The sequence below is a fragment of the Micromys minutus genome, assembly GCF_963924665.1.
Source record: "Micromys minutus genome assembly, chromosome: 18".
Classification (NCBI taxonomy): Eukaryota; Metazoa; Chordata; class Mammalia; order Rodentia; family Muridae; genus Micromys; species Micromys minutus.
Genome location: NC_137953.1, coordinates 33,524,739 through 33,552,117, shown reverse-complemented (window position 1 = coordinate 33,552,117; position 27,379 = coordinate 33,524,739). Strand labels below are relative to the sequence as shown.

At 41.1% G+C, this 27,379-nt stretch overlaps 1 protein-coding gene across 1 annotated transcript in view; it reads left to right on the top strand.

Annotated features, from left to right (window-relative positions):
• The window catches only part of CNTNAP2 (contactin associated protein 2), a gene marked incomplete at its 3' end in the record, with an annotated part of 2,047,702 nt that extends 2,020,546 nt beyond the window's left edge, over positions 1-27,156 (top strand). Inside the window, exons 22-24 of the mRNA XM_080931878.1 lie at positions 4,373-4,612; positions 24,465-24,545; positions 26,957-27,156. Of these exons, the coding sequence (XP_080788004.1) occupies positions 4,373-4,612; positions 24,465-24,545; positions 26,957-27,156 (521 nt within the window). The remainder of the gene's footprint in view (positions 1-4,372; positions 4,613-24,464; positions 24,546-26,956) is intronic.
• Positions 27,157-27,379: the final 223 nt, after the last annotated feature.

The following is a 27,379-nucleotide window of genomic DNA, read 5'->3' as shown; positions in this document are numbered from 1 at the left end:
TGCATTTTCCCCCATGTTCCCTGCACAGCTCCCCTTTCTCTTTTCACTTCACGTAACCCTCTTGCCTGTCACTTAGACTGAGTGACAGGGAGCAGACAATGTAAGCTAATGCACACTAATGCACCTGTGGCCTCCCCTGGAGGACGGTCCGGAGCATTTATTTCCCTTTCAAGTTTCAAGAAGAACTGCACTGATATTGTGAGTGGACAATATGCCACATCCCACACCACTGCAAATGTAAGAAATGAAAGAACTATTTGTATCTTTACAAGGTCATTCCACAAGTGACTTGCTGTCTTTCTCCTCTGCATTCTGTAAAGCAGATTTTTCCCTAGGAATACATTGGCCAAGGCATCTCCATGCAAAAAAGTATCTTGCCATGAACCGTATTTCCATGTGTGAGACATCTGACAGACTTTACAGATTGATGTAATTTCACTGTAACAAATTCAGATGTGTTAACATGACAAATATGCTGTACTATCTAATATTTTTGAGAAATATGGGATCATGTGGGGCATGGTGGGGCACTCTATATTTCCAGTACTTGTTGGGAGAAGAGTGTCTTAGTTAGGGTTTCACTGCTGTGAACAGACACCATGACCAAGTCAAGTCTTACAAAAGACAACAACCTGGGGCTTGCTTACAGGTTCAGAGGTTCAGTCCATCATCATCCAGGTAGGCATGGTGCAGGAGGAGCTGAAAGTTCTACATCTTTATCTGAAGGCTGCTAGGAGAATACTGATTTCCAGGCAGCTAGGGTCAAGGTCTTAAACCTAAACCCACAGTGACACACCTACTCCAACAAGGCCACACATCCCAAAAGTGCCACTCCCTATGCCAAGCATATATAAACTATCACAGGGAGGAAGGTAGTTTAGGGTCAGCCTTGACTACATAGTGAGACTATCTCAAAAACAAAATAAAAACAACTAAATCTGGGGATGGAGCTCAGTGTGGAGAGCTTGCCTAGACCACACTCGTATACACACACATACATGCACACGCATATGCTTCAAAACTTGCTAGAGCCATCTGTGATGCCACAGCCACAAGCTCTGATATCAGCTCACCTCATTTTTGAAAATTGCATTGTTGACTTGAGTGTTGGTGAAGTTCTTAAAGCAGTTCACAAAGCCATTATCTTTTTTTATAAACCTTACCATGTCATTTCTATGAAGCCTCTGGCTAGAGCTGCCAAATAATCTACACAAATATAAGTCAAAATGACATTCTTTTCAGAGAAGTCAAATACAAATCATTTGACTTCCCTATTTTTATGGGAAACATAAACATGTATTTATTGGCAAAGGGCTTCAACCTGAAATTGGAATGAGCCTCAGTTTACTCATCTGTAAAGTGGCATTAATCCTTTCCGACCCAAATGGTTTGTGTCTATTAAATAAGACATGGTTTCTGTAAGCTCATGTGTTTGAACACATAGTCCCCAGATGGAAGAGGGTTTTGAAATTCGGCATAGCAGAAGGAAGAAGTTTCTTAACCCGGCCCCAGTTTAAGTCTGACATCTGTTTATTAACCAGGGACAGAATGTAACCAATGCTCTCATTTCTGCCACGGTATTCTCCCCCACCATGATGGGCTGCAATCCCTCAAACTATGAGCCAAAATAATCTCTTCCTCTCTTAAATTACCTCTTGCCAAGTTGCTTGTTGATCACAGCAACAAAAGTAACTAATCATCACTGATCCAATGTAAGTAATACAGGATAAATCAGCTTTCTGTAACTATAACAAATACCTGGGGTAAATTAGCTTATAAGGAAGAAAGGTTTTTTTGCCTCATAGTGGCAGAGGTTTCAGTATATTGTCACTTGATCTTGTCACTTTGGATCTGAAGTAACACAGCAAATCATGATGAGTCACATGATAGAGGAAGCCTTTTTATCCTGTGGTAGCCAAGAAGAGGATGTGGAAGGTGAGGGAGAACGATAGCACCCAATATCTCTTCAAGGACACCCTCTCCCAGTGACCTAACTTACTCTTAAATGTCCCTTCTCCTCGCAATAGTGCTACAGGCTAGGGACCAAGCTTTTTAACACTCAGGCCTTTAGAGTACATTCTACATACAAACTAGCAGAGCTTCAAGAAGATTTGGTAAGAAACTGTATTAGGACAGCTCAGCATAGAACCCCATCCATGGTCTAACCTTGGAACATAGGAGTACTACAGATCTTCAAGAATTAACAAGGCATCTCTTGGTCCAGGCTTGATCCAGGGACTAGGCTGTTTGAACCATCAGTGATCACCAAATGCCAATCTGAGACAGTGTCTCTCCAGTTGCTCATGTCCATGAAGAAGAAAGGTGTGGTCAAAGGAGACATCAACAAAGCAAAGCAGAGTAATTAAAGGTGGAGCTATCAGGTCCGGAATGGCCCAGAGTATCTACTCAGAGGAATTGTTCCTTGCTAAGAGGAGTCATGAAAAAAAGAGCCATGGCAACCAGACTTAAAACTTGTAGATTTTCAAATCTTTCTATCACCTTTCAGGAAAGACAACTATTGACCTTTGGAAATTTCTCTAATTTCCAAGAAAAGCAAACAGTTGAAGAAATGGGTGAAAGAGTCCCAAAGAAAGGAAACTTGCAAGGAGAGCATCTCCCATGGCCATCCAACATCGGCCCAAACCTGCCCATATAGCTGACATATCATCCAGTGTTCCATTAAACCTTCTTATAGACATAGCTCCAGGGCAGGGACACGGCACCGTAGTGAGTGGAGAAAGCCCAGAAATAGGCTTCTGATGTTGCTAAATGGAGAACCCTCTGATAGGGAGGTTTGAAGCAGTTCCTCTGGTCTATGTGATAGGGAGGCCCACCTCCCTAAAGTTCTAAAGAACTGTCAGTGTCCATGTGAAAGGGAACTGAAACTCAGGAGTTCCCGTCTACTAAGCCAGGTATGGTGGCTCACTCCTTTATCCCCACCATTTGCTGAAGCAGAAAGTCCAGAGTAACTTGGTTTAACCTGCTGGTTTTAGACCAGCCTGGACTAAAATTTAAAAGCAAAAAAGTTCCCCACTCTCTACTCAGATCTCTACAGAAGAAACAAAACCAAATCTCTGTAGCTAATATCAGCTCTGTAATGGCTTAAGAGAAAACAGAAGAGCCAGCAGGGAGGACACGCCTACACCTGCCCAGAGCCTCTGGAGTTATCTTTTTAGTGCATTCCTCACAAAATCCCTCTGAAGTTTCAATAGCTTTGCCGCTTTTTTCTCCTAAAATGAAAACATTCAAACGTGGGTTTCAAGGTTCAAGGCCCTACCCAGTCTGGCCTCAAGCTCTAGCCCCAGCAGATTCCCAGGTCTCCCTGAACACAGTGCAGTCAGCCTGGAGTTCTTTCCTTTCAACCTCAGTTGTACCTGCTGTTACAGTCCCCAGCTGAACTGGCTTCTCTGGTTCACCAAGCACTTTGATGCTGTTACCAAATACAGTGTTTCCTTTTTCAGATCAAAAATCTTTCCAGTTTGAGATGTGGGGTCAGAAGGTCCTAAGCAGTTTAGGATTCCATCAACATTAGTCTGTCGGGTTCTAAAAGACAGAGCTAGAAAGCCAGAAAGACACTCTGTGCCTTGACTGATGTAACAGTGAACGGTTTCAACCAACACATGGGTGCATTAAAATTGCCTGAAACCAGGTTCGCCTTTGAGCTAGAAGTTCACGAGAAGACGTTGACCAGACAAACTGGGGGTAGGTGGTGATATAATGCACCTAAATATTGTGACTGAACTGACTTCTTGGCTTTCAAACCCTCCATCAGATACTAACAGAGATTCCATAAACCTTGGGATTCCAAGCATATTGCTCATGAAAGAAAGGAAGGAAGGAAGGAAGGAAGGAAGGAAGGAAGGAAGGAAGGAAGAAAGAAAGAAAGTGAAAAAAAGGAAATGCAAAACTCTCAGCTATGGAAGGTCTCTTCTTTCCTTCCTTCTTCCATTCCTTTTCTTTTAAAATAAAGAGGAGTTTGCTAAGCAGTGGTCTTTATGTAATATGTCTTAAATAGTCAGAGATCAGGAAAAACAAGAAGAAAAACCACTCAGATCTGGTATGTGCTGTTAGCTTTCATGGTAACTCTTGTGGCTTCGAGAGAATTGTGAGTAGGTTTTGTTGCTCTTGTTTTGTTTTCTGAAATTCAGCCTTATAATCACCCTCCTATGTTATCTAGCAAACAACTTCCATTAAAGTATACTTGTAGCCTTGAGGCACAGGACACTGTGACTATTTCCTCTTGAAAAGCACAAAAACCAAAGCTGGAGCCTAAGGAAGAGCTTGGTACACAAGCACTCCAGGACTGGTCTGTCTCCCAACAGAGCACAATGCATGGGCTCGGATTCTCATTTTCTCTTTCTTTTCTTTCTAGAAACGGGGAAAATCGACCAAGAAATTCACAAATACAACACCCCAGGCTTCACAGGCTGCCTTTCCAGAGTCCAGTTCAACCACATCGCCCCTCTCAAGGCAGCCTTGAGGCAGACAAACGCCTCGGCCCACGTGCACATTCAGGGTGAGCTGGTGGAATCCAACTGCGGGGCCTCCCCACTGACGCTTTCCCCCATGTCTTCGGCCACTGACCCTTGGCACCTAGATCACTTGGATTCAGGTAAAGTCTGGAGCTCTCTCAGGCTGATTGGTTAACTGATTGATTGCTTCTTCCTTTTACCGTCGTTTTCCTCAGCTGTAGAATAAGTTGATCACAGAACCTTGCTGACACTGTTGATGGAGGAGAGGTGAGACACAGCAAGAAGGAAGTGATGAACCGTGAGTTCTCAGCATGATGCTTGGCACCTATGAAGGACAGAATGGTTATTTCTATTCAAAACCAGAAACAAAGAAGTCAGGGGTTAAGGGTTCAGGGATGAGGACTCTTCGTTTAGGTTAAGAGACACTCAAACTTCTGTCTGCAGTGTGACCATAGGTGACTTGGCCAAATCACTTCCTCATTTTTTGCCTACTTGCCCTCCAAAACAATACAGAGAGTCACCTCCCATCGGGACCACAGATCTCTGAAAGAGCTACATTTAAGCTTAGAAAGCCCAGTCTGTGGACACACCATCTGAAATGCTTTCAATCTCATCTAAACAGACCGTATGGCCCCATTTCTGCAGGTGGTAAGACATTCGATTTGAAAGCGCTGAGCTGAGATGAGAGTAGTCTTGGTAGCTAAAGTAATTGACCAAAAAACTCAATGTCTCTAATAGAAGCCTGGGTTGACTACTACAATTTTGCTCTCGGCTCTAGCTGGGTTGACTGTGGACAGCTCAGATAACTTACCTAAACCATTGTGACTTTCTTGGTGACCTGCGAATCCAGTACTCAGTGGGTTTCTAAGCAACCCCAACCTGCTGGAGATGTTAATGACCCTTAAGGCAGTAAGAGTGTACAAGACAGAACAGCATAGAAGCGAAGCCCAAATTCACACACCTTCATTGCTTCTTACCAGCAGATTAAGCTCAAGCAGCTGCCATACCTTATCCCTCGGTTCCTAAAATAGGGACACTAAGACCTAATTCACAGTATTCCACATGAGATAATGGACTTAAAAATTAGCACAGGAGCTGGAGAATCCTCCGTGGTTAAGACACTTGCTTCTCTTACAGAGAAGGGGTAGTCAGTTCCCAGCACCCATTGGTGGCTCATAACCACCTATAAGTCCAGTTCCAGGGGATCTGAAACCCACTTCTGGCCTCTGAGGCACTACATGCATATGGTACACATATGTTCCTACAACAAACACTCGTACACATAAAATTTTTGAAAGTATATTAAAAATCATAACTTGGCACAATCATATTTATGGCAACTTTATAAATATTTTAGCTGTAATAATATTAATTACCATGGTTATTGTGTTAGACAGTTTGCTATAAATTGAGATATCAACTGAAAGCTTCCGAATCCTCTACCACTCCCACAAACACAGACTCTAATTTGTAACAGTTCATTATACAACGGTATACCCTTGATTGCTCTAATCATGTAGCAGCCCCTGTGCTGACATTTGGCTTCAGGGCCATCGTCACTGTGATGAGTCTTACTAAGACTATCCCTGAAAGATTTGTGAGGTTTAGGAAGAATCCAGGGTTGTTCTAATATAAAAATGCAGATTGACAGACTAAGCAGCTATCTTTGTTTCTCACTTATGGATCCCTGTGACATCAGGAGAGCACCATGTGCCAAAGGCAATCCCAACAACTCCCTTTGATGAGTGTCCTGAAGGGAACTCAGCAGGCCGGGCTTTCCTCTTGGGCTGGCTTGAACAAAGAAACCATTCCTGCTGCAGAAGAACAAAAGGGAAGAGGGAAAGTGAGAGAGGAGAAAGGACACGTGTCAGGGCCACAGAGGGGGAGAGAGTCCTTAGATGGATTTCTGTATACATGAAGGTGAACAGCTGGTGATCAGCCTTTAAATATACAGGTTCTGGGGTGCTGCAGTAGGGACCACGGAAGGCTGTGAGCACGTGTGGTCTCAGTCTGCTGCCAAGGAACTAGATTCAAAAAAATATCTAAATGCTTCCTTGAGCCAAAATGAGCTCATATTCATTATGGCTTAATTAGCCAATTGTTTGTTTTTAAGATCCATGAAATATACTTGCAGAAACCAAACCAATTTAGTTCATAGATTAAAAAAAAAAACAAAACAAAAAAAAACCCATGCTTTATTCATGACAGCTTCCTTCTTCTGGTTGATTCATGCAAATGCATACAGTTTAGAAAACATTTCTGTTAGTATTCAACACTCAAATTAAAATTCTGTATTCCAAGTAGGCACAAACCCGTGATTGTAGCACTTAGGAAAGAGGTTTCCAAGTTCAAGGTCAGCCTGGGTTATATAGCAGAACCCTGTCAGCTACATAACTCGGAAAAGAAGTGAGGAAGAAGGGAGGGGAGAGAAAGGGGAGAGTAGGGTTATGAAGGGAAGGGGAAGGTGAGTGAGAACTTGAGAGGGGCACAGGGTAAAAGGAAAGGAGGGACAAAGAGAAGTCAGGCTGGGAGGTTCCTTCATAGCACCCTCCACTGAGACAATATCAGGAGGAAAAGCATCTCCTCTGCCTTTAAAGTCAATTGTCAGGGGCCTGGGGATTAAGATGACAAAAGATAGAGCAGCAGGAGAAACACACACACACACACACACACACACACAAAGGCATGGCATGGCATGCATCTATAATCTCAGATGTGAGGAACTGAAATTAGGATGCTTTCTGGAGCTCACTGGCCTACCTTAGCAGAACCAGGGAGCCCTAGGCTCAGTGAGATACCCAGTCTCAAAAATTAAGATGGCGAGTAACTAAAGGAAGACAGCTGATGTGGACCTCTGAACACACACACACACACACACACACACACACACACACACACACACACACCGGGCAGGGGTTAATTTGATTTATAAATTTGCTGCCAACTCTAACAATCCAAATGGATCCTCACACCAGCAACTGCACCCTTAAGCCTACATTCATCATTCATCATTCTGGGTCAAGGGTTTTGAATGGTCTAGATAATCCGCCATGCTTGAATAGAGGGACAATTCTTGCTATGAGATACTCAGAAAGAGAACAATAGCATGTACACAGAAATAATGTTTCCTTCTGTGAGTCATGTGAGTGCAGAAGTGGCTTTGGGACAGAAAGAGAATAAAGGAGAACACTTGTCAGCCCTGGCCTGAGACATCTATGACTAATTTGTTTCACGGAGGGGCTTTGAAATTTCATAGGCTTCACTTGATAGCCTCAGCCTCAGGTCACCTGAAAGCTTGTTGGAGAACAGGAGTCCTACCTCTGGCTTATTTTAAGGGTCACAGAGTACAGTTACTGTGACTTATCTCAGAATTGTTGGCTCTGGTGTTTTTCTCTGTCACTTTCAGAATCTTACTTCCTTGGAATGAGAAAGACATGCCAGCTACAGATGGTCTTGCACAGTCTGTAAAACACAAAAGCAAAACAAACAGTAGAAAGCCTGAGTCCAAAAGTCAGCTACCACCCAATCCTGTGCTAAGGAACCACTCTGAACTGCATACCAAGCGGCTTGTGAACACCCCTGTGGAGCCTTTGGGAGTTTTGTCTCATTCATGATATTTGACACACAATGAATTGCACCGAAGGCCTTTCTTTCAAAAGATCATTACAACAGTCAGGTGCAAAGATCATTCCCTACAGTCTTTGGTAGAAGGATGATGGGCTTGCTACATCCTCACAGGACTTGAGTGCATGCAGCAGAAACTCTTGGCACAATTCACACAGTCTGCAGTCTCTCACCCTCAGAAAGCCTGCCTTTGGAAGGTGCTCCAGCTGCATTTGCAGTAGCCACTGTGACTCTGAACTGTCGGGCTCCTAGACCTTAAATAGACCTGAATCTGATACTTAGTTGTCCTTACCAGAAATCCTCACAGACCCTCCATAGTGAAGCAGCTGAGAAATCAGAAATAAGTAATCATGGGCAGAGAGAAAGGCAGCAACACACAATTCTCCTTGCATGCAATCTACAGACAGAGGGTATCAGGAACCCAGGGCTGAGCATCCAAACTCTCCCATGGAAACCTACAGTTTTCCAAAGTAGTTTGGAAAACCAGCCCTTTTAGGAACATCACTCAGCTCCCACATGATATAGCTCTTGGACTTTTTCATTGTAACAACTCCATTCCCCCATACTTTCCAGAATAGTCTCTCTGGGAACTGAGAAACATGGTTTCTGATCACTGCATCAGCCCATTTACCACTAAAAATAATGCATTTCTGAAGGCATTCTACCTCTGTAGCTGTGATTTTTCTTTTCTGTGTGTGTAGGTATTTGTGTCCCATGTATTTGAATGTGTGCTTGTATGTCCAAATGTGTATGGGATGTGTGTGTGTGTGTTCAGGTGTGAATACACATGTGTGCACACACATGTAGATACTGTGAGTTGACCTTGGGTATATTCTTCAGTCACTTTCCACTTTATTTATTGAGATCTCTCTTAGAAAAGGAGAAACTTGCTGCTTCGGCAAGCCTAATTAGCCAGCTCGCCCCAGGGATACTCTCTCTCTACCTTCTCAGTGTTGGGATTAAACATGGCCTCCAAGTCTACTTTGACATGGTCGTAAAGATCTAAACTCCAGCCCTCACACTGAGCCATCTCCTCAGCCCTAATGCTATGGCTTTTAATGAGTTGGTATCTTGTCCCTATTCCAGATTTCTTTCTACCATCTAAAGATAAAATATTTTCTATCTTCATATGCAAATGAGTTATGGATATAATGAACATTTTAAAACTTCACACATCTATTCAGCTTCCTTCCTAAATACAAGCTGGTGTTTTTCTTTCTTTACCACCTGCAAGCACTTAAAAGTCATCGTTTCATCTCTGATAATTACATCTTCATTTCTTTTCTCATGGTTGTGCTAAGATCTCATGATTAATGCACTAATTTCATACACTTAATCCTCGTGTTATCTTTTTTTGTCATCCTTCCTCTTTAGCAACCAGCACAGTCCCCACTCATACGCAAGTGTGAAGAGAAATGCATGCCCATTAGCTAATGTGCATTTTCCTGCAAATGTTCCAAATTCTGTTTTTTCTGCACTTGCAATAGTACAGATTTCTACAGCAAATGATAGCACTCATTACACTTTTGTTCCTATATTTTCATAGTAGATCACTTTGGATGTAATTTTCCAATTGACGATATACTTACACTTCACTTGATAGTTACTATAAATTTCCTTGAATGACATTTCCTTAAAATGACAGATTTCAACTGACAGTGTGCTTTTTTCCCCACAAACCCAGCCAACCTAGTGCCTCATAACATCCTTTTAACTTTTGCTATGTTTTACTGGATAATGAAATTTTGTAATTGTCTTAATTTACATTTTCATTACTTGTGGGTGAAGTTAAGTTTCCTGGTGCATGTATATATACCATTTGCATATATTTTTCTGTAAACTGCCTGCTTACTATATTTTTGTTCAGAGAATTATTATATTTTTATCGGGTTGTTGGTCACTTATGAATTGGCTTGTAAGTATTACTTATACATTAAGTGATATTAGCTTCTCTCATATTGCTGTAAGCAAAATCCCTTCCAGAAATATCAGAAGGGAGGAAGCAGATATTTTGTTTGCTGCTCTAAGAGGACCCAGGCCATGGTGGAGAGGACCAAGCAGGGCGGAGTGGTGAGGAAGTGGGGTGCATAGAGAGGAGCAAGCTGTGGACTTCAGGCTGTCTCCTTTCCCCTCTTACTCTACCCAACCTAAGCGATGAGTATACCCACGTCTGGGCAAGTCTTCACTTAACCTACTGCTAATCTACTCGGTTAACTATAGCCTCACGGACACTGGAGGTGTGTCTCAATCTCCTTCCCCTAACACCTATCACAAGATAATTCATATTGAAATGCATATTTGAATGTTTTCCAAGTTCAATTTCTATTTTTTGATATATGGGCTTAATGTTTACATGATAAGAGTCTTAGTGCTTTATGCCCCAGGGGCTTATTTACAACCTCCTCCACTTGAAACATGCATCACGAATTAGAATTATGAATCTGTATTTCTTGTCATGGTTTTGTTTTGATGGTAATATCTACATATGTGCCCCACTATAGACTTACTTTTATGGGAGGAGACTGATACGAAACCAACTTTATTTTTCCTCAGTGACTGGCCCATTGCTCCAGCACCAGTGACTGACACCTGTCCTTTATTATAGTCTAAACTACCCTACGTAGTTGAGTTACTTCTCAATTCTCCAGCCTGTCACGTCATGAAACAGAAGCAAACTCTGGGTTCTTCTAGTTGCACTGAACATCATAGAAAGCTAATTTTCTCTCTCGTTTTTTCTTTCTTTTTTTTTTTTTTTTTTTTTTCCTTACAATAGATTTTTAAAGCCATTCAGGGTGGGATTCTATCCTGTTCTCCCAGATCACCCATCCTCCACCCCCCACCCCACAGGGCAAAGCACTTAGAACGTTTCCCATTTTCCCCATGTCTGCTCCTGACAGGCATTTCAGCCATTAGCTCTATCACAAGGGGCTGGCTAAGTGGAGGGCAATCCTGAGGTACCAGTTGCCATGGCAACTTCTCTGTTGGTGGCAGAACAGGAACTCCAGCAAGGCACAACATACATTTTGCCTCATTCCTATACCATAGAAATGCTATCAGGGGTCAGGGAAAATGGAGATTGTGCTCAAGGTTTTTCTATCTCCAACAATCTTCTCATCCTATCTTCTATATTGTAGCTTTTGTTATTTTTATTTTTGTTTTGTTTTGTCTTGTTTTGCTTTTAAAAGAGGATATTACTGTGTTGTCCTGGTCGTGTTAAACTTCTAGTCTAAATGATTCTCCTGCCTCAGCATTCTAAGCAGTTCAAACCACAGGCATACACTTACCACCATACGTCTCTTATGCTGCATTTTTTCCCCTTAGAAATCGTGTCAGGTGGCCCAGACAGACTGGCCTCAAACTTGATATGTAGCCAAGGATAAGCTTGCACCTGATCTGAAGATCCTTCAGCCTCCACCCTCCACATTCTGGGATTACACTTTGTTAGCGTGGTGAAGAAAATGAAACTCAGGCCCTCACATGTGCATGGGCACGTGCATCCCAACCCTACACAGTGACCTTTCAAGGGTAGCTGACACCATACTCATGTCACGGAGCTGTGGCACCACTCTGGGGAGTGCAGAGCCCCCCACAAGACAGGACTTCCTTCCATAACCCATCATTTTAAAAAGACTTGTTAGGAATTCACATGTATGAGGTCCTCCCAGGGGAAGAGCAGCCACTACCTAGAGCTGCTCATTCTTCCTCTGCTGACAGACTGGGGACTTCTGTCCTTGCCTGTGGCCAATAAAGCAGGAAAAAAACAAAACATTATCCAGATGAAGTTTTGAGTCCATGACTACAGGCTTTCTTCTCTGCAGTCACCAATAATGATTCCATTATAATGTATATCTATTACATATCCATAAATCCAATAGTGGAGCACCTATAATTCGTCCCTGTTTTAAGATCTTTGAGTGAGTCTGCATACTCATGACTATTCAGAAATGTACAAAGACTGAGAAGATTGTTGATTCTGATGTTTGTGTTTTGCCTAAGGGCAACCACAAAAGACTCTTGAAAGAATTAAAATCTGGGCACCTGTAAGATGACACAGTAGGTGAAGATGCTTGCTATCCTAGTGACCTAAATTCAAGTCACCAAACCCACCTTAAGGTGGAAGGAGAGAATTTGGCTCTACAAAGCTATCCTCTGATTTACACACACATGCAAGCGCACACACATGCACATAGACTAAAATGTTTTAAAAACAATTTAAATTTATATCATGCTACAGCATAATCCAACACAAAAATGCATGTGAATATGGGAGCAGTTATGGGAAACATGGAGAATAACAGAACTTTTTTTGAAAATGCTCCTTGAAAAAAAAAATAAAAATGGTTCTCAGTCATTATCTTGGGAAATTGAACTTAGGAAACTGGAAAAGATACAAACAAGAGTAATGTTAGCCGCAACTTAGAAACCACTTCTGTGGTTTGCTTTATGCTAACAGAGACCAAAAGTAACTTGAGTGAACAATAGTAGATTTAAAGTATTACTATTTGTGTGTGTGTGTGTGTGTGTGTGTGTGTGTGTGTGTGTGTGTACACAAACTTGTAGAAGTCAGAAAACAAGACGTCTGAGTTCTCTCCTTCTGCCATTTGTATTCTGGAGCTTCAAATTCAGGTTGTCAGGCTTGTAAGGGAAAGAGCTTTTCACCAGTGAGTCACCTCACCGGCATAGTAGACATATTTTAAATATAAAAACAAAGGGGCTGGAGAGATGGTCTGCAGTTAAGAGAATTTGCTGCTCTGATATGCATGAATTCTAAAAGAATGGATTAACATAATATGGAAAGAAGAAAAAACTCCTTCTAGGCCTAAATCCCAGTCAGAAAGTGGTTGGTGACCCTCACAGTCCTCATGCTGTATTTCAGCACTGCAGTTTTGTAGGGTGTTGATAACTTTTCCCCTCCAGTGGCCTTTACTCTGCGAAAGCTCACCACCTTTTGCAAATGTTTACAAGTACAAAAAGGATTACCGCACTCTTTTAGTCTGAACTTTCTCGCCATATTTTGTCATTCTTTAAATAGAATAGAGATGTCTGAAATAGGAGACAATTCGCATAGTTGTAGATTAAGTACACTTGTCTTTTTTTCCACTTTCTCCTCTCTCCTGTCTTTTTTAATAGCTAAGTCATCCTCAAGGCTGCTGCAGCTAATTAAATGTCCTTCACACTTTGTTGACATAAGGAAGAGCCCTGGCAGAACACAAGGCTTCTAAGTGCTTATCGTGTTAGCTTTATAATGAGGTGAGCCGGAACCAGGCAGGAATCTGTAGAAAACATCAGGCTGACACTTCAGCAACCCAGGCTAATTTGTTTCTCAGAGTCTTCTTTGATGACCACTAATCATTCTGCCTATCAACAAACAAAAACAATCATCTTTCTTTTGAGATAGACAGTTTGTTAGGAAAAAAAAAAAGAAATATGTTTTTAAAAATAAACAGAACTATATTTAACATGGGGCATTTGTGTTCAGTTTATTTTTATGTCAGCTTTTGAGAAGAAAAGACATTGGCTTGAATCTCAAAAAATACAAAGTGAACCGGATAAGGTTTCACTTGCACTGATGCAGCTGAAAAGTAATTCAAAACCCAGGACCCAGCAGCATTTACCGTAAAGGACCTAATATGTGTGCACACTTAATTTTCAAAGGCACTTTAGATTTGCCCATCTCCCCAGCCCATCTGTAGTAGATCCAAGTCAGGCAGCAGCCTTCAGTGGCTGTGCCACAGTGTTCTCAGCAATCCTCCTATCCCTGGAAAATTATGGATAAAAAAGGCCATGAGATATTAATCATAACACAAACACAGGCAGGGTTTATTCACAGGGAAGGCTGTTATTTAATACCTCAAACTGTAGGCAGTATCTTCTGCAAGTTGAGATTTCAAGGTTAGAGCAGAAGAGTAACTTTCAAGATGCATTCTGCTATCTACTCAACTCTTTCAGAAGACATACAACAGTGACAAAAGACAATCCATAATGCCTAGCCACTTCCAAAAGACTCATCTCTGTACTCCAGCTGTGGCCCTGAATGTTATTAGAACTTTGTACAGAACAGAAGTCTGAGGAGCCCCCTTGCCTTCTCTGACTCCTAAGGGACTGCCATGCACCTAGACATCACTAAAGTGGGGAGAGTCATTATTGACTCTGTTTTGACCTTGTTTGTGTTGGGTATGCAGCTGTCACAGCCATGAAAACCTGAATAACATGCTGTCTAAGAACACGGCGATGGTAAACACTTACATTTTTGCCTGTGCTTTCTTATGCCGCTTTTAATATGAATTAGGATAGACTTTGTCCCATGCATTCAAAATGCTGAAACTTGCAATGAAATCTTAAAGCAGTGTCCCTTTCACAACAATAATCAAAAATGAAGCTAAAAAGACGGAATGGTGGGAGGCGGTCCCACGGGGGCTTCCTAGTGCACAGGTCGTTAAAGACACTAATGAAAGGCTTGAGGGGAAAGTTCTCAGAATGAATTATTTCAGTATTAAATTAATACACAGGAATAGCTGGAGGTCGGGACCACCACCACTGGGATCTCAATTAAAGTTGGGCAACTCAGAGGGAACTATGTATGTAAGGACTCTAGGGTCCTGTTACAAATGCTCCCCCAGGCCTGGCCAGGAGTGTCCTATCAGCCTCTGAATCTTAATGTCATCCTCAGTGATCCACATGCACCTTCCTGTCAGAAAGCTACAAATCAAAGCACTCTGAAATCAATTGCTCTCCCCTAGGGCATATCAGGGGCTGAAAAAGCACAGTAATGTCCCAAGACCTAAGAACCCCTTGTTACACCCAGTCACACTGACCTCCAGGGCCTGATTTCCATAGGATGTGAAAACACTTTACAGAGATACCTGTTACCATGGACCTCAATCCCACAAGCCATCCAGCACAAAGGGAATTCTCCCTCAGATGGGAGCTGAAAAGGGACTTCCCAGATTTGCACCTTTCCCCAGATTTAGGTTTCTTTGTTTCATCACTTCCTATGGCAGGAAGGAAAAGAAGTTATGACCAACCTCAGCAAAGAGGAAGGTAACACAACACTAAGGAAAGCCCCACTATCAGTGCAGAGACCACAGCTCTCACCACACAGGGAAGCCATTTCAAGTAACAATGGCCCAGGAAAACAGATAGGTTACCCCAAATTCTATGTTCCATGGTTTGTTTTTGGTTTTGTTTTATGTAAGAGTGCTCTTTCTGCAAGTATGCCTAGATGCCAAAAGAGGGCACCATATCCTTTTATTGGTCTTGAATCACCATGTCGTTGCTGGAAATTGAACTCAGGCTCTTTGAAAAAGTAACCGCTGTTCTTAAGCACTTAGCCATCTTACCAGCCCATCTGATGAAATTCTTAGTTTGGGGGATTGGTTGAAGCTAGTGGTCTGCTAAGTAAGTAAATTTCAAAAGCTATTTGTAAATCTCTGTTCATCAGAAGCTATAATAGTTCCAACACAGAGTGGAGCAAGGAATGGCTATTCTGTGGGGCTACAACTAGCCCATGATATGGTTATTAGCCTCTGGACCTGCAACATTCCAGTCTTTCCACAGTACTGATATTCAAACCAAACAGTCAGTCTCAGTAGACACAGCTTCTTTTCAGGAGTTTTATTAAAACCACATAGCTCTGCAGCCCCTGGCTCTGAGGCTCTCTAACCTCGACATCCAAGCCATGTTGGAGAGTAATGAGCGTGGATTTGAGGCAAGAAGGCATCTTCTAAGGCTTCTAGGCTCTTGTGTCCTGGAACAAATAATTGGTCTGCTAAGAATGAGAAAGGGACCAGCTCCAGCCTGAGCATCGTGACCCGTTAAGGACCACATACATAGCACTAACCTCCTCCTCTCTTACTTGAAAGTTTTAAGCTTTTCCTACAGCATGCTCTGGTCCATGTGGTAGCACTAGTAAATGTTCAACTGGCTTCTTCTTTTATGTATATTAAACTTGCGCTCTCTCTCTCTCTCTCTCTCTCTCTCTCTCTCTCTCTCTCTCTCTCTCTCTCTCTCTCTCTCTCTCTCTCTCTCCTTATTTCCACAATAAGATTTCCTGAAGGTACCCTAAATGAGGAGACTAAAGGTGATTTGAGCGCCTATGGCCACACAGCTCTGCTCTTATCGCCACCCACTCTGGGTGTTCGCCTGCTCTGACACAGATCAAGGTTTAGAGACTAATGAATCTCTAAAATCCAAGCATAAAAGTAGCAATGTGTAATCTACAAGTGTCCACCACAGCATTAAACAGTAACTATGAGGGTTGATTTATAATCAGTTATACATGGAAGGAAGAAATATAATAAATACAATGAAGTTTATTGCTCATTCAGACCACTGATAGCGAGATGGGGATTTAAAAAAAATAATTAGGACATATAGCAGGCTACAAGTTCGTTTATTCTGTTTATACCTAATTAACCTCTATTCCTCATGGGATCTTAAGCAATCAAGCAAGTGGCCTTTATTTCTGCCTTCAGGGGCCAAGTTTGACTACACTAGTAGAGCCTAAGTTTTAAGTCAGAAGACAAAACTTCAAAAATATCTACCCATATTAAGTGGACAATTCTGGCTAGCTGGCTTTCATTAGAAAATGAAAGTGAAAATAAAGACAAAGATGATACTCAAAATCCCCTCTTTGCATTGTCTGTCTGCAAAGCCTGCTGAGCCTAAGTGTCAAGTGAGAACAGCAGTATCCTCCTCCAAAGAAAGCAGAGCTGCTTATGTCTTCAGCATCTTTATCAGTAGCCATTTGTTTTCTATCTATTTTTAAAATGCAGTCAATAGTGCATAGCTGAAACAAATTAATTGGGAAAAATCACTCTCTTTTATAGAACTCAGACTCAAAAAGAGAACAGATAAGAAACAAAGAGGCTGAGAAAAACAAGAAGACACACAGGCACACACACACACACACACACGTTCTATCTTTGGCACTGCCTCAAAATAACACTGCAATTTAAATTAAATTATAATTAATAGCAGCAGTTTTGTTGAAGTGCCTCAGATCATCACTTTCAATGCTGAAGATCCAGTGGTTTCCATGGAGACATTTTCTCTATGTGATGTCAAATCCAATCTTTATTTTTTTTTTTTCTTTCTTTTTGTTTCTGACATATGACAACCTGAAGCTTTTAGTGCCTTTCATTTGGAGAAGTTTTATGTTAAGTAATCTTAGTTTACTTTTATATGCAGTTAAATGTGGGTTTTTTTTTTTTTTTGTTTTTTTTTTTTTTGCAACTGGTTTTTGAGCCTAAAGTCTACAAGTCTTCCTATTTGAAACAGTAAGAACCATAATCACTGAAATTATCTTTGTCTTATTCTGTATTCTCTCAACCCACTTCTCTAGACTGATAAGAAGCTGGAGAAAAGAATTCAAATATCCTTTCAATATTCCGTTCTTCTGAGTGCATTCTAAAGTCAGTTTCCAGTTTCAATATTTGCCTTGAATGAGTGCAGCCCTGACCATTTTCTTTGTGCCACTTTCATGCCTAGTGTTCATGGAACAAAAGAGGGCATTAGTTTATGAGTATAATAATGGAGATGACCAGACAAAAGGAATCTATGCAGGAGAGATACACAGAAATACACATACTTCTGTGAGACATAAATCAGAGCAGAAATGGCTCCCCGCCTGCTGGTTGTCATCGTGTGGTAGTGATTTTGTGCTCTGGGACAAGACACCTGACATAAACAACTCAAGGAAGGAAAGAGCTCTTTTGCTCATCATTTCAGATGGTTATTCCAACACAGTGGGACGCCTTAAGGCACAGCATAGCATCTCACAGCATGATGGCCAGGGAGCTAGGAGAGGAATAGAAAGGGCCCAGGAACTGTCAACATATCTCCAAAGATTCAGTAGCAATGGCCAACTTCTTCCAGGTAGAGTCCCACCTTCTAAGGTTTCCAGAACCTCCCCAAATAGTAATAACCTCCAACAGATGAATGTTTTCAGAAGTCACTTTGTATTACTATCATTTGGGGATCCAGGAGAAAAGTATTTAGTATAGAATGTATTTATAGGATGAAAGTCTGCCTCTGAGATTCATTCGTTCACAATGTTTCTCAAGATATAGACTCCTTGATATTTCATCACCTCTAAAATCATTTGGCTCTCCCAGGGAGTTGGAAGGCAGGGGGACAGAGGTACCAGCAGTAGACTGGAGCACATGTCGTGAATGAGCTTTATTGTCCACATCCAAAGCTTGTGTCTTGGCCACTGCATTTCTCTATACTCATTCCAAGATGTTGGTACCCAGGGGAAAAGACAGTAACAATGAAATACATCTATCAAAGCAGCAATTGCTGTGGTTGCTGGAATAAAATAGCTTTGTCACAAGGGAGTAAGCATTCGTATGCATTAGAATAGCCAGGCTTAAATTAAAAATAAAACCATAAAAATCGGGGTTCTCATGAAAGAAAAGAGGGAGAGGGGGGGGGGGAAGAACTATGAATGTCCTTGATTCTGTAAGGGTTTCTAATGGCCTAAAGGTTTTCCACTAATTGGTTTCTAAGAACCAAGGTCTAGTGAATATGGCATCTTTTATGTGCTTTCTTTATTTAATATATTCATTTCCCTTGTCTGTGTGAAAAGAAGACTAAAGCTGTTGCCTTGCTTTAACGCTTTAATTGAGAACGAGCAGCTAAGTTTTTAAATATACCTGCATGAAAGTGTCATTGAAGAGTGTCTTAGTTATGGTTTCTATTGCTGTGATGGTTGTATTTGGTCATAAAACACCATGACCAAAGGCAACTTGGGAAGAAAAGGGTTTTGTTTCACTCACAGTTCCATATAACAGTTCATCATCAAAAGCAGTGAGGGCATTAGCTCAAGCAGGGCAGGAACCCGGAGGCAGGAGCTGATGCAGAGGCCATGGTGCCGCTTACTGGCTTGCTTGTGTTGGCTGCTCCTGCTTTCTCATAGAACCCAGGACCATGAGCCCCCAGTTAAACCTGCCTCCAGCAATCACTAAGAAACTGCTCTACAGGCTTGCTCACAGCCCAGTCTTATAGAGGCATTTTCTTAATGGAGGCTCCCTCCTCTCTGATGACTTTAGCTCACATCAAGTTGACATAAAACTATCCAGCACAAAGAAGATCCACAGATTGTACAACCTTCACAGACTGATTTTAATTATGCTCATGAATGAATATGCATTCATCCCTTGTTATACAACATTATCACTCATCAGAATGGAACTTTAAACTAGGTTTGTCCTTTCATTTAAAAGATAATTACCACATAAGAAGGGATAAGAGGTTGGGGAGAAGGCTCAGTGGATAAAATACAGGACTAATAAGCGTGAGGACCAGAGTTTAGTTCCTAAAACCCACATTTTTTTAAATGGCTTGTGATTTTGATTCCAACACTGAAGAGGCAGAGACAAGTACATCCTGGCTACTGGCCAACCAATCAGGTCCATGAAAGACAGTTTTAAAGGGTGTATTGTTTAAAGGTGTAGAGTGCCTTAAGAATGACATTCAAAATTGTCCTCTGACCTCCACATACATGTGCACACAGATGCACATACATGAGAACCCATGGATAAAAGATAGAAAAAGAAATGATACGAATTAATAATACTATAGTCATTGAAAGGGGCTCTGGCCACTTAATTGGAAATGGGTACCTTCCTTCAAGAAAGAGGTAAAATTTGATGAAAAAGAAGAAAGGTAAACAAGGTGTCCAGACCAACCAAGGAGTACTTTTCTCATAAGTTGGCCTGAAGCATTATTAATCTGTTGCATTCAGAATACTTAGCTGAAAAAGTAACCTTATAAAGGAAGAAGCCAGAGAGACAGTCTATGCTCCTGGGGTCTCCACAAGACCAAGAAGTTCAGATTCGCACCAGTGGTGTTTTCTGCTCTACTCATTCTTCTGAGTTATCTCGTGTCTCTTCTCTCACTACCAAAACTTCTGGCGCCATTTATAACTGTAACGTCAAAGGAACTAGAGAGGGGTTGGGATATACGATGTTGATAGAGCACTTGCCTGGCTTACATGAGGATCTGAGTTCTATCCTTAGTCTTCTCATGAGAAGAGCCTACCAATATGTCTAAGCACCTGTGATTTTTAGTAATTTTGAGGCCAAGGACACAACACCACAGACTTTGAAGCAGAAAGAAATTTTGCCCTGGTTCATCTGCCACATTACAAATTATACCTTGTTACAAATTACAAATTCCTGAAATATTTTTATTTTATTACATTTTATTACAGCTATGCAGGTAGTGTCACAAATATTGTCACAGCAGGATGATAACAAATATACCTTGCAATTTTTGTCATATAAAAATTCATTTTAAAAAATCTTAAATCAAAGAGGAAAAGAACTAAATCATATGTTGGCACAATATGAAGTCCCACATGCTGTCCTCACATTTTTAGAGTGATGTTTAATGTGTTGCAAAACATCATATTGTTTGAGAAAGTCAGGAGTTTTATGTTTGTCAGAAGACAAGAAACATGATCTGCGCAAAGTCTCTGGATGTCTAGAAGGAAGACCGATATGAGAGTTCTATAGGTACAGTAAATTCAATATGTCCAACATAATTTTTTTCATCACCTAAGAGGGCCTTTCCTGTCATAGGTCTAACCTATACTCAACTATCTAAAAAATGGCCTTTATGGAACTTAAATGTGGGAAGATTATTTCTTTTGGAATTGACTTGGGTTCTAATTCCAGTCAGGCCAGGGATGGACCAAATAGCATATGGGGAAGAGGATAATTATACCATCAAACGACCTGAAAGTATAAAAGATGAGCAGCAATGGTCTAAACTTCATCCTTGAAAAGAGGCTGTGTCAAGGGATGAACCAAATATTACTGAGCTTTGTGGTCATACAAGCTTCATGACACACAGTATGAAAGCCACAAAGCAACCTCCATCAAGTCACCAGAAATAGAGATCATAATTCAAACCACATCCACACTTTCAATTAGCATCTTCACTCTATAAACAAAGACTTCAATGGTGCATGTAATTAGACCACCAGGGACAGGGAAATCTCATTAATAAGTCTTGCCTATTTTATTGTTCACTGTGTATACTCTGAGTGGAATCTGACATAGTGAAGATGTCCTATAAAGATTTAGTAAGTGAATGAATGTGCCATACCAACAGAGTAATAATTCTCTGAAAAAGAAGACCCTGATTTAAAGAAGAAAAAAAAAACCTAATGATTATTTTTCTACTGTGTTTTTATGTAAGCTGGATTTATTTATATAAAATAATTTTGTGATTAGATTAATATCAAGCATTAATATTAATTAAAATATCTGTTATTTTTATTACCATGATAAAAATGTCATGAGTTGTGGAAGAGTGCCACATTCTGCAAAGCTTAGTTCTACAAACTTGACTGTGGTCATGAGGGATGAAAGAAGAACAAACAGAACGAAAGGAAGAAATACTGGGGTCAGATGGGTCCTGGATCTGCTACTGTAATGGAGGGGCACCAATTATACTGCAACTGGGAACAACCTCAACACATGTATTACATACAGCACGTGAGGAGGAATTAGGTAGTCTAGGTAGAGGGTGTCTGTAGGCTAGCAGTCTCAGGCTGTAAACATTCAGGGGAGGAAACCTGTGGTTGCTAGTTTTTATTTTTACATTGCCACCATCTCTACCTGGACCAGAGAAAGGCTTTTTCGTTCTCTGAGCCTGACCCAGGAGGCTTTATCAATTTCCCATAGATCTGAGGCATCCGTCCTTCACATGAGGTATGACAGTCATGACCTTGTCAACTATACATACTCAGTCAGGGCTTCATTTACTTTTTGTGGAAGCTTCCTCCGCTCCCCACAAAAGAAAGATGATTTTGTCTTTCAGCTGCACAGGGAGAAACATGCATGCTGACAAAACAGGAAGCTGAGAGAGCACATCTTCAACTGCATGCAGGAAGTAGAGAGAGTGAATGGGAAGTGAGGCTATAAACTCCTAAAGCCCACACACAGCCATGTACTTCCTCCAGCAAATCCTCATGTCCTAAAAGTTATATTACCTCTCCGAATAGGGCCACTAACAGGAGTTTAAGTGATCAAATACCTGAGTTTATGGGGGTAAGCTTTTCATTCAAACCACCACAGAGTGATTCGCCTATATATATGATTGGCCTTCGCCTTCTTGGTTTGAAATCTTAAATCAATGTTATCTATCCCAGAAAAATATTGACGTGAGATGGGGGTGAGGGGAGATCAGGTGGGTCCATTAGAAGAAGAAGAAAATTGTCTTATTTTCAAAGACATCTAGACTTAGGATTAAGCCAGTTAACATAAGCAAATTATATCAAAGGTACCTTTTACATGCACAATTAAAGACTTGGGAGAGGGTGGAAAATCCCAAGGATTTGGAAATAAGTTTTTTCATTCATATATTTCTCAGAGATCATGGCGATAAGGCATCAACAGGTTTGAATGACGCTGATGATTAAAAAGACCAGTAATGTACAAATCCAAGAGAGAAAATTTTCTCTCATCCTAGGTAAAGTTGTCAAGTCTGGGACCGGTGATATGTCTCAGGAAGTAAAGCCATTTGCTGCCAAGGTTGACTACCTAAGTTTAAATCATTAGTACCTACATGGTAGAAGGAAGAAACCAACTCTTGCAGGTTGCCCTCTCACTCCACCAGTGCATCTGGGAATGCTTGTATCCATATATGTACACGCAGACACAAAACAATGTTTAAAAATGTTTAAATGAGTCTAGGAGAGAAAGAACTAAATCGCACATGCTGATTGAAAATGTGAAATCCAACCTTTTTTCCCACACATTTTTAAGGAGATGGAAAGAGAAGGGTCTCTAACTATATTTGTCATTGTCCCTGAGGATCTTAGTTGTCTATACCCAGGGATAAATTAGCCTTATAAACTGAGTCCCTAGCAAGGTTCTACCTGAATCATAACACTGGCCTCTCTGTTTAATTATACCAAGTACAGACCTTGAAAATATTTCTGACAGTGACTTGGCGCCATCCAGCCGGCGTTGTTCTGGTTCTCTGCTCCATCTACTGGAGGAGAAGTTAGCTCCATAGGGACATAGATCTGCTTGAAATCAAGTGGAAGCCCAACCCTTGCAAATCCATCTGTGGGCTGGAAGGGTCTGGGATGTAGATCAATGGTAGAATCGTGCCTGGCTGGTACAAGGCCATAGGTTTTATACCCAGTCCTGCCAAAAAGAAGCTAAATCTGCTCGTATGAATTACTTACAGATGCTCCACTGACCTGAGAAAGGTTTCAGAATCTATTTGTCTTTGGAGCACTACAATTCATCTTTGAGAAACATCTAAATTTTGTTCTAATTTTTTTTTGAAGAGGAAACACATAGAAATTTGAGCAGTTAACATTCCTCTCCATGTTTCTGAACTTTAAGGCCTCTACATATTCCTGAAGAATCTAGTGGTTTACCAAAGCTATGCTAAATATGAAAGAAGCAATTACTTTTAAACAAATAGTGTGTGCTGTAAAATTCCCATCAGCATATAAACCCCCAACTGTTCATAATGTATGGGTTATGAATGGGAGGAAGACAGATTTCAACAGAACATGAGAAAACAAGGCCTCTGCTTCTGTGTCCTTGGGTCCTGCAGGTTGGAATTAAAGAACTGCAAATCAAAAACAAACAAAACAAAACAAAACCCAACCCTTTTTAGAAGTTCGGTACTAGGCCTAGGGGTGCATGCCTTTAATCTCAGCCCTCAGGAGATAGAGGCGGGCAGATCTCTGTAAATTTCAGGCCAGTCTGGTCCACAATTTGAGTCCAGGACAGCAAGGGGTATTACACAGAAAAACCCTGTCTCAAAAAAACAAAAAACAAAACAAAACAACAACAACAAAAAAAAAAAAAAAAAACAAATCCAACAAAAACGGCAAAAAGGACTATCCTAAATGCACATAGACTTGAAAACGTAACAGTAAAGTAGCTTTGGAAATGTCATTAAAGTTCATGGGGTATTGTGAGCAATTTTAGAGACTGGTTAAAGCACACAGGAAGATTATGAAGGTCATATGCTCCCAAGTTACATCCAGGGCTTGAGTATCTATGACTCACTGTCTTGAAAGCAGACACTGGAGAAAATATAGACTTGTCAGCAGATCAAGGACCGCCTGCCTCAGAACATTCTAAAGTTCTCTAATATTGACCTCAAATGAACCATATAGCATTGAAACTTGTACAAAAAGAAATAACAAAAAACGGGGATGGGGTTTGTTGAATTTTTGTGAGAGACAAGAGCAAGGTTGGGTCCATCGGACATGGTAGCAATTTCATTTGTAGAAATGAAAGGTATCATAAAGTTGCATGAAGAAATAAGTATGGAATTCCTTCGTGCAGTTGCCTCTTCCACTTCCCTCTTTCTGTTTTTTCTCCACAGCCAGTGCTGATTTCCCATATAACCCAGGACAAGGACAAGCCATAAGAAATGGAGTCAACAGAAACTCAGCTATCATTGGAGGTATGTAGTACATAGAACAGACTTTCTAGCAGCTACTCACCTGAAACAAGCAATTTTAAAGACAATAGGGCTGGAGAGATGGCTAAGCAGTTAAGAGTAGATACTGCTCTTCCAGATGGACCCAAGCTAAGTACCCAAAACCCACATCAGCCTGCCTACAACTGCCTGTAACTTCAGCTCCAGGGACTCCTCCACAGACACCCATCCACATGCACAAACTCATGCACAGCTCTACACACATACACATAAATAAAATATATTTAAAGGGGTAGCTAAATAGCATTATTCCAAGTTCATTTATAGTCTCATCAAGGTATCTATCCTTATTAGTTTTGACTTGTTTTTTTAAAAAAGACAAACTCTAAGTATCATATGAACCTATGAATGACACAGGTCAGTGACTATTGACAAGTTCATACACCCATATCTACCACCACAACATATAGAACACATCATCCTAAAAAGACTTCTCAGCTGCTTTTATAATCACTTTTTTAAAGCCCCATCTAATCCTTTTCCTCCTCCAGGATTTCAATAACTGGTATAAAATTCGTCTTGCTTTCATCCAGACAGCACAATGGGATTTTTTTTTTTAGAGCTATCTACACTGTTTTGATTATCAATAGTATTTCTTTCTCTTGCCAAGTTGTATTTCATTGAATGAATATGCTGTCTTTTGTTTTATATACTTACCTATTGCTAGATATTGTCTCCAATTTGGGTCATTATGAGTAAAACTATTATGATAAATATTGCATCCATCTTAGATGGACATAAGTATTCATTTTTGTTGATAATTCCTAGAAATTAGATCACTAAGATATTAAAGTAGATCTTTAGCTTTGTAAGACATTGACATGCGGCTTTCTAAAATGATCCAACCACCTCACAGTCCTATGGTCAATACATAAAAGACCAGTTGCCCCACAATCTCACCAATTCTCGCTGCTGTCAGACTTCTTATTTAGCCACTCTGGTAGATGAGTCACAATGTCACTGTGCTTTGTGATGGGTGATAATCTCATCACTAGTGATGCTGAGTCACGTGTATATATTTCATGAGCTATCTTGGAATCTTTCTCCACCTCCTTAATTGGTTGTTTGGCTTCTTACTATTGATTAAAAAGAATTTGTATTCCGTATACAAGTCCTTTGTCAGACAGACATCATAAATATTTTTTTTTACAACCTACAGCTTGTTAACAAGCCTGACTCTGTTGTAAGGGTCTTGTACATTCTTATTGATTTTCTGTTTAGGAGTTCTTTCTATTGCAAAGCAGAAGAGGGCTGCAGCGTCTAGCTGTGGTTATGGATGGGTCTGATTCTTCCTGATTCTGACAGTTCTCACCTCACTGCTTTGTACTTCTATCAGATGGGTCCACGTTTGTAATCCTTACTTTTTCTTGGATATTCTGTCATTGTGAAAGGCTCCTTATTCCTTCTGATGATAGACCCTTTGCCTCCGTTAGTCAGACTGCGTTGGTTTGCACAGTCCTTCAGTGCTTGTCCGTTATCTCTGCTAGTTCTTCACTAATTGATTTTTCTCCTGCTGGAATGAAATATTCCTCACTGTTTGTTTTGTTGTTTGTTGTTGTTGTTACTGCTGTTGCTGTTGTTTCCTTTGCCTGTTTGACTATTTTTATATTTGCCATTAGACTAAAATGACTAGTTACTAACATGACTGAGTATGGGGGTTTAATTTTCTTCTACTGAGCGCTGAGGTTCCATTACAGTACTCACAACTTGATATCTTTTAGTCATGTTAGTTAAGCTTTTTCATGGCCAATCTTGACAGACCAAACATACCTTTATGAGGACCCTTTTCTGTCTGTACTAAATGCCTGGGGATTTTCTACAGTAGAACTTGAGCATCTTCCAGCCCGGTGTGAGCTCTGGAAATGGCTCCTAGTTCTGCGGAAGGTCATGGACACGCTGATATGCACGCATCAGTATTTAGCTGGAGATTCATCAACTTCACAAATTAGCAGATCCGTCTGTGCAGATCACATGCACTGGTCCTGAAGGCCCACTCCCAGTTCAAGAAGCCCACTGGGTTCTCCTGGTTCTCCCTGCACAGCAGTAGGAACAGCAAGAAAACAGAGCGAAGTATGGAAATTCATCACTCCAGACTCTTTCCTCAGGCATCATGTATCTGATTGACCTGCTGTCCACTGCCTGAAAGCAGAAGCTTGGTTCATTTTGTTTTAGTTACTTTTGACAAGAGGACAAATCGCTTTCTGATTCCTGTTAACCCCTTTGTGTCTGGAAGCAGAAGCCATATGTTACTTCTGCTGTTCACATGACTGTTGCTGGAAAGAGTCTCAACCAAGGGAGCTGGGATGGATGCAGCGGTGAGATCTGGGATGTGGGCAAGGCTTGTCTAACCTCTGGTACTTCTCTGGTCTCCCTAGGGGTCATCGCTGTGGTAATTTTCACCATCCTCTGCACCCTGGTCTTCCTCATCCGGTACATGTTCCGTCACAAGGGCACCTACCACACCAACGAGGCCAAGGGGGCTGAGTCAGCCGAGAGTGCAGATGCTGCCATCGTGAACAATGACCCCAACTTCACAGAGACCATTGACGAGAGCAAAAAGGAGTGGCTCATTTGAGGGGTGGCTTTTCAGCCATGGGATAGGGAGGGAGGAGCTAAGGGAGGAAGGGGAGGGACAAGAGCACCCCACGACATACCCCTGAGCACACGCTTATACTATCAGCACAAGCTGGGGAAGGCAAGCAACCCAATACTCTTAAGACTGATGGCCACACAAAATATACTTTTTAATATTTCTTTATAGCTGAGTTCCCCCTTCTGTATCAAAACAAAATAATACA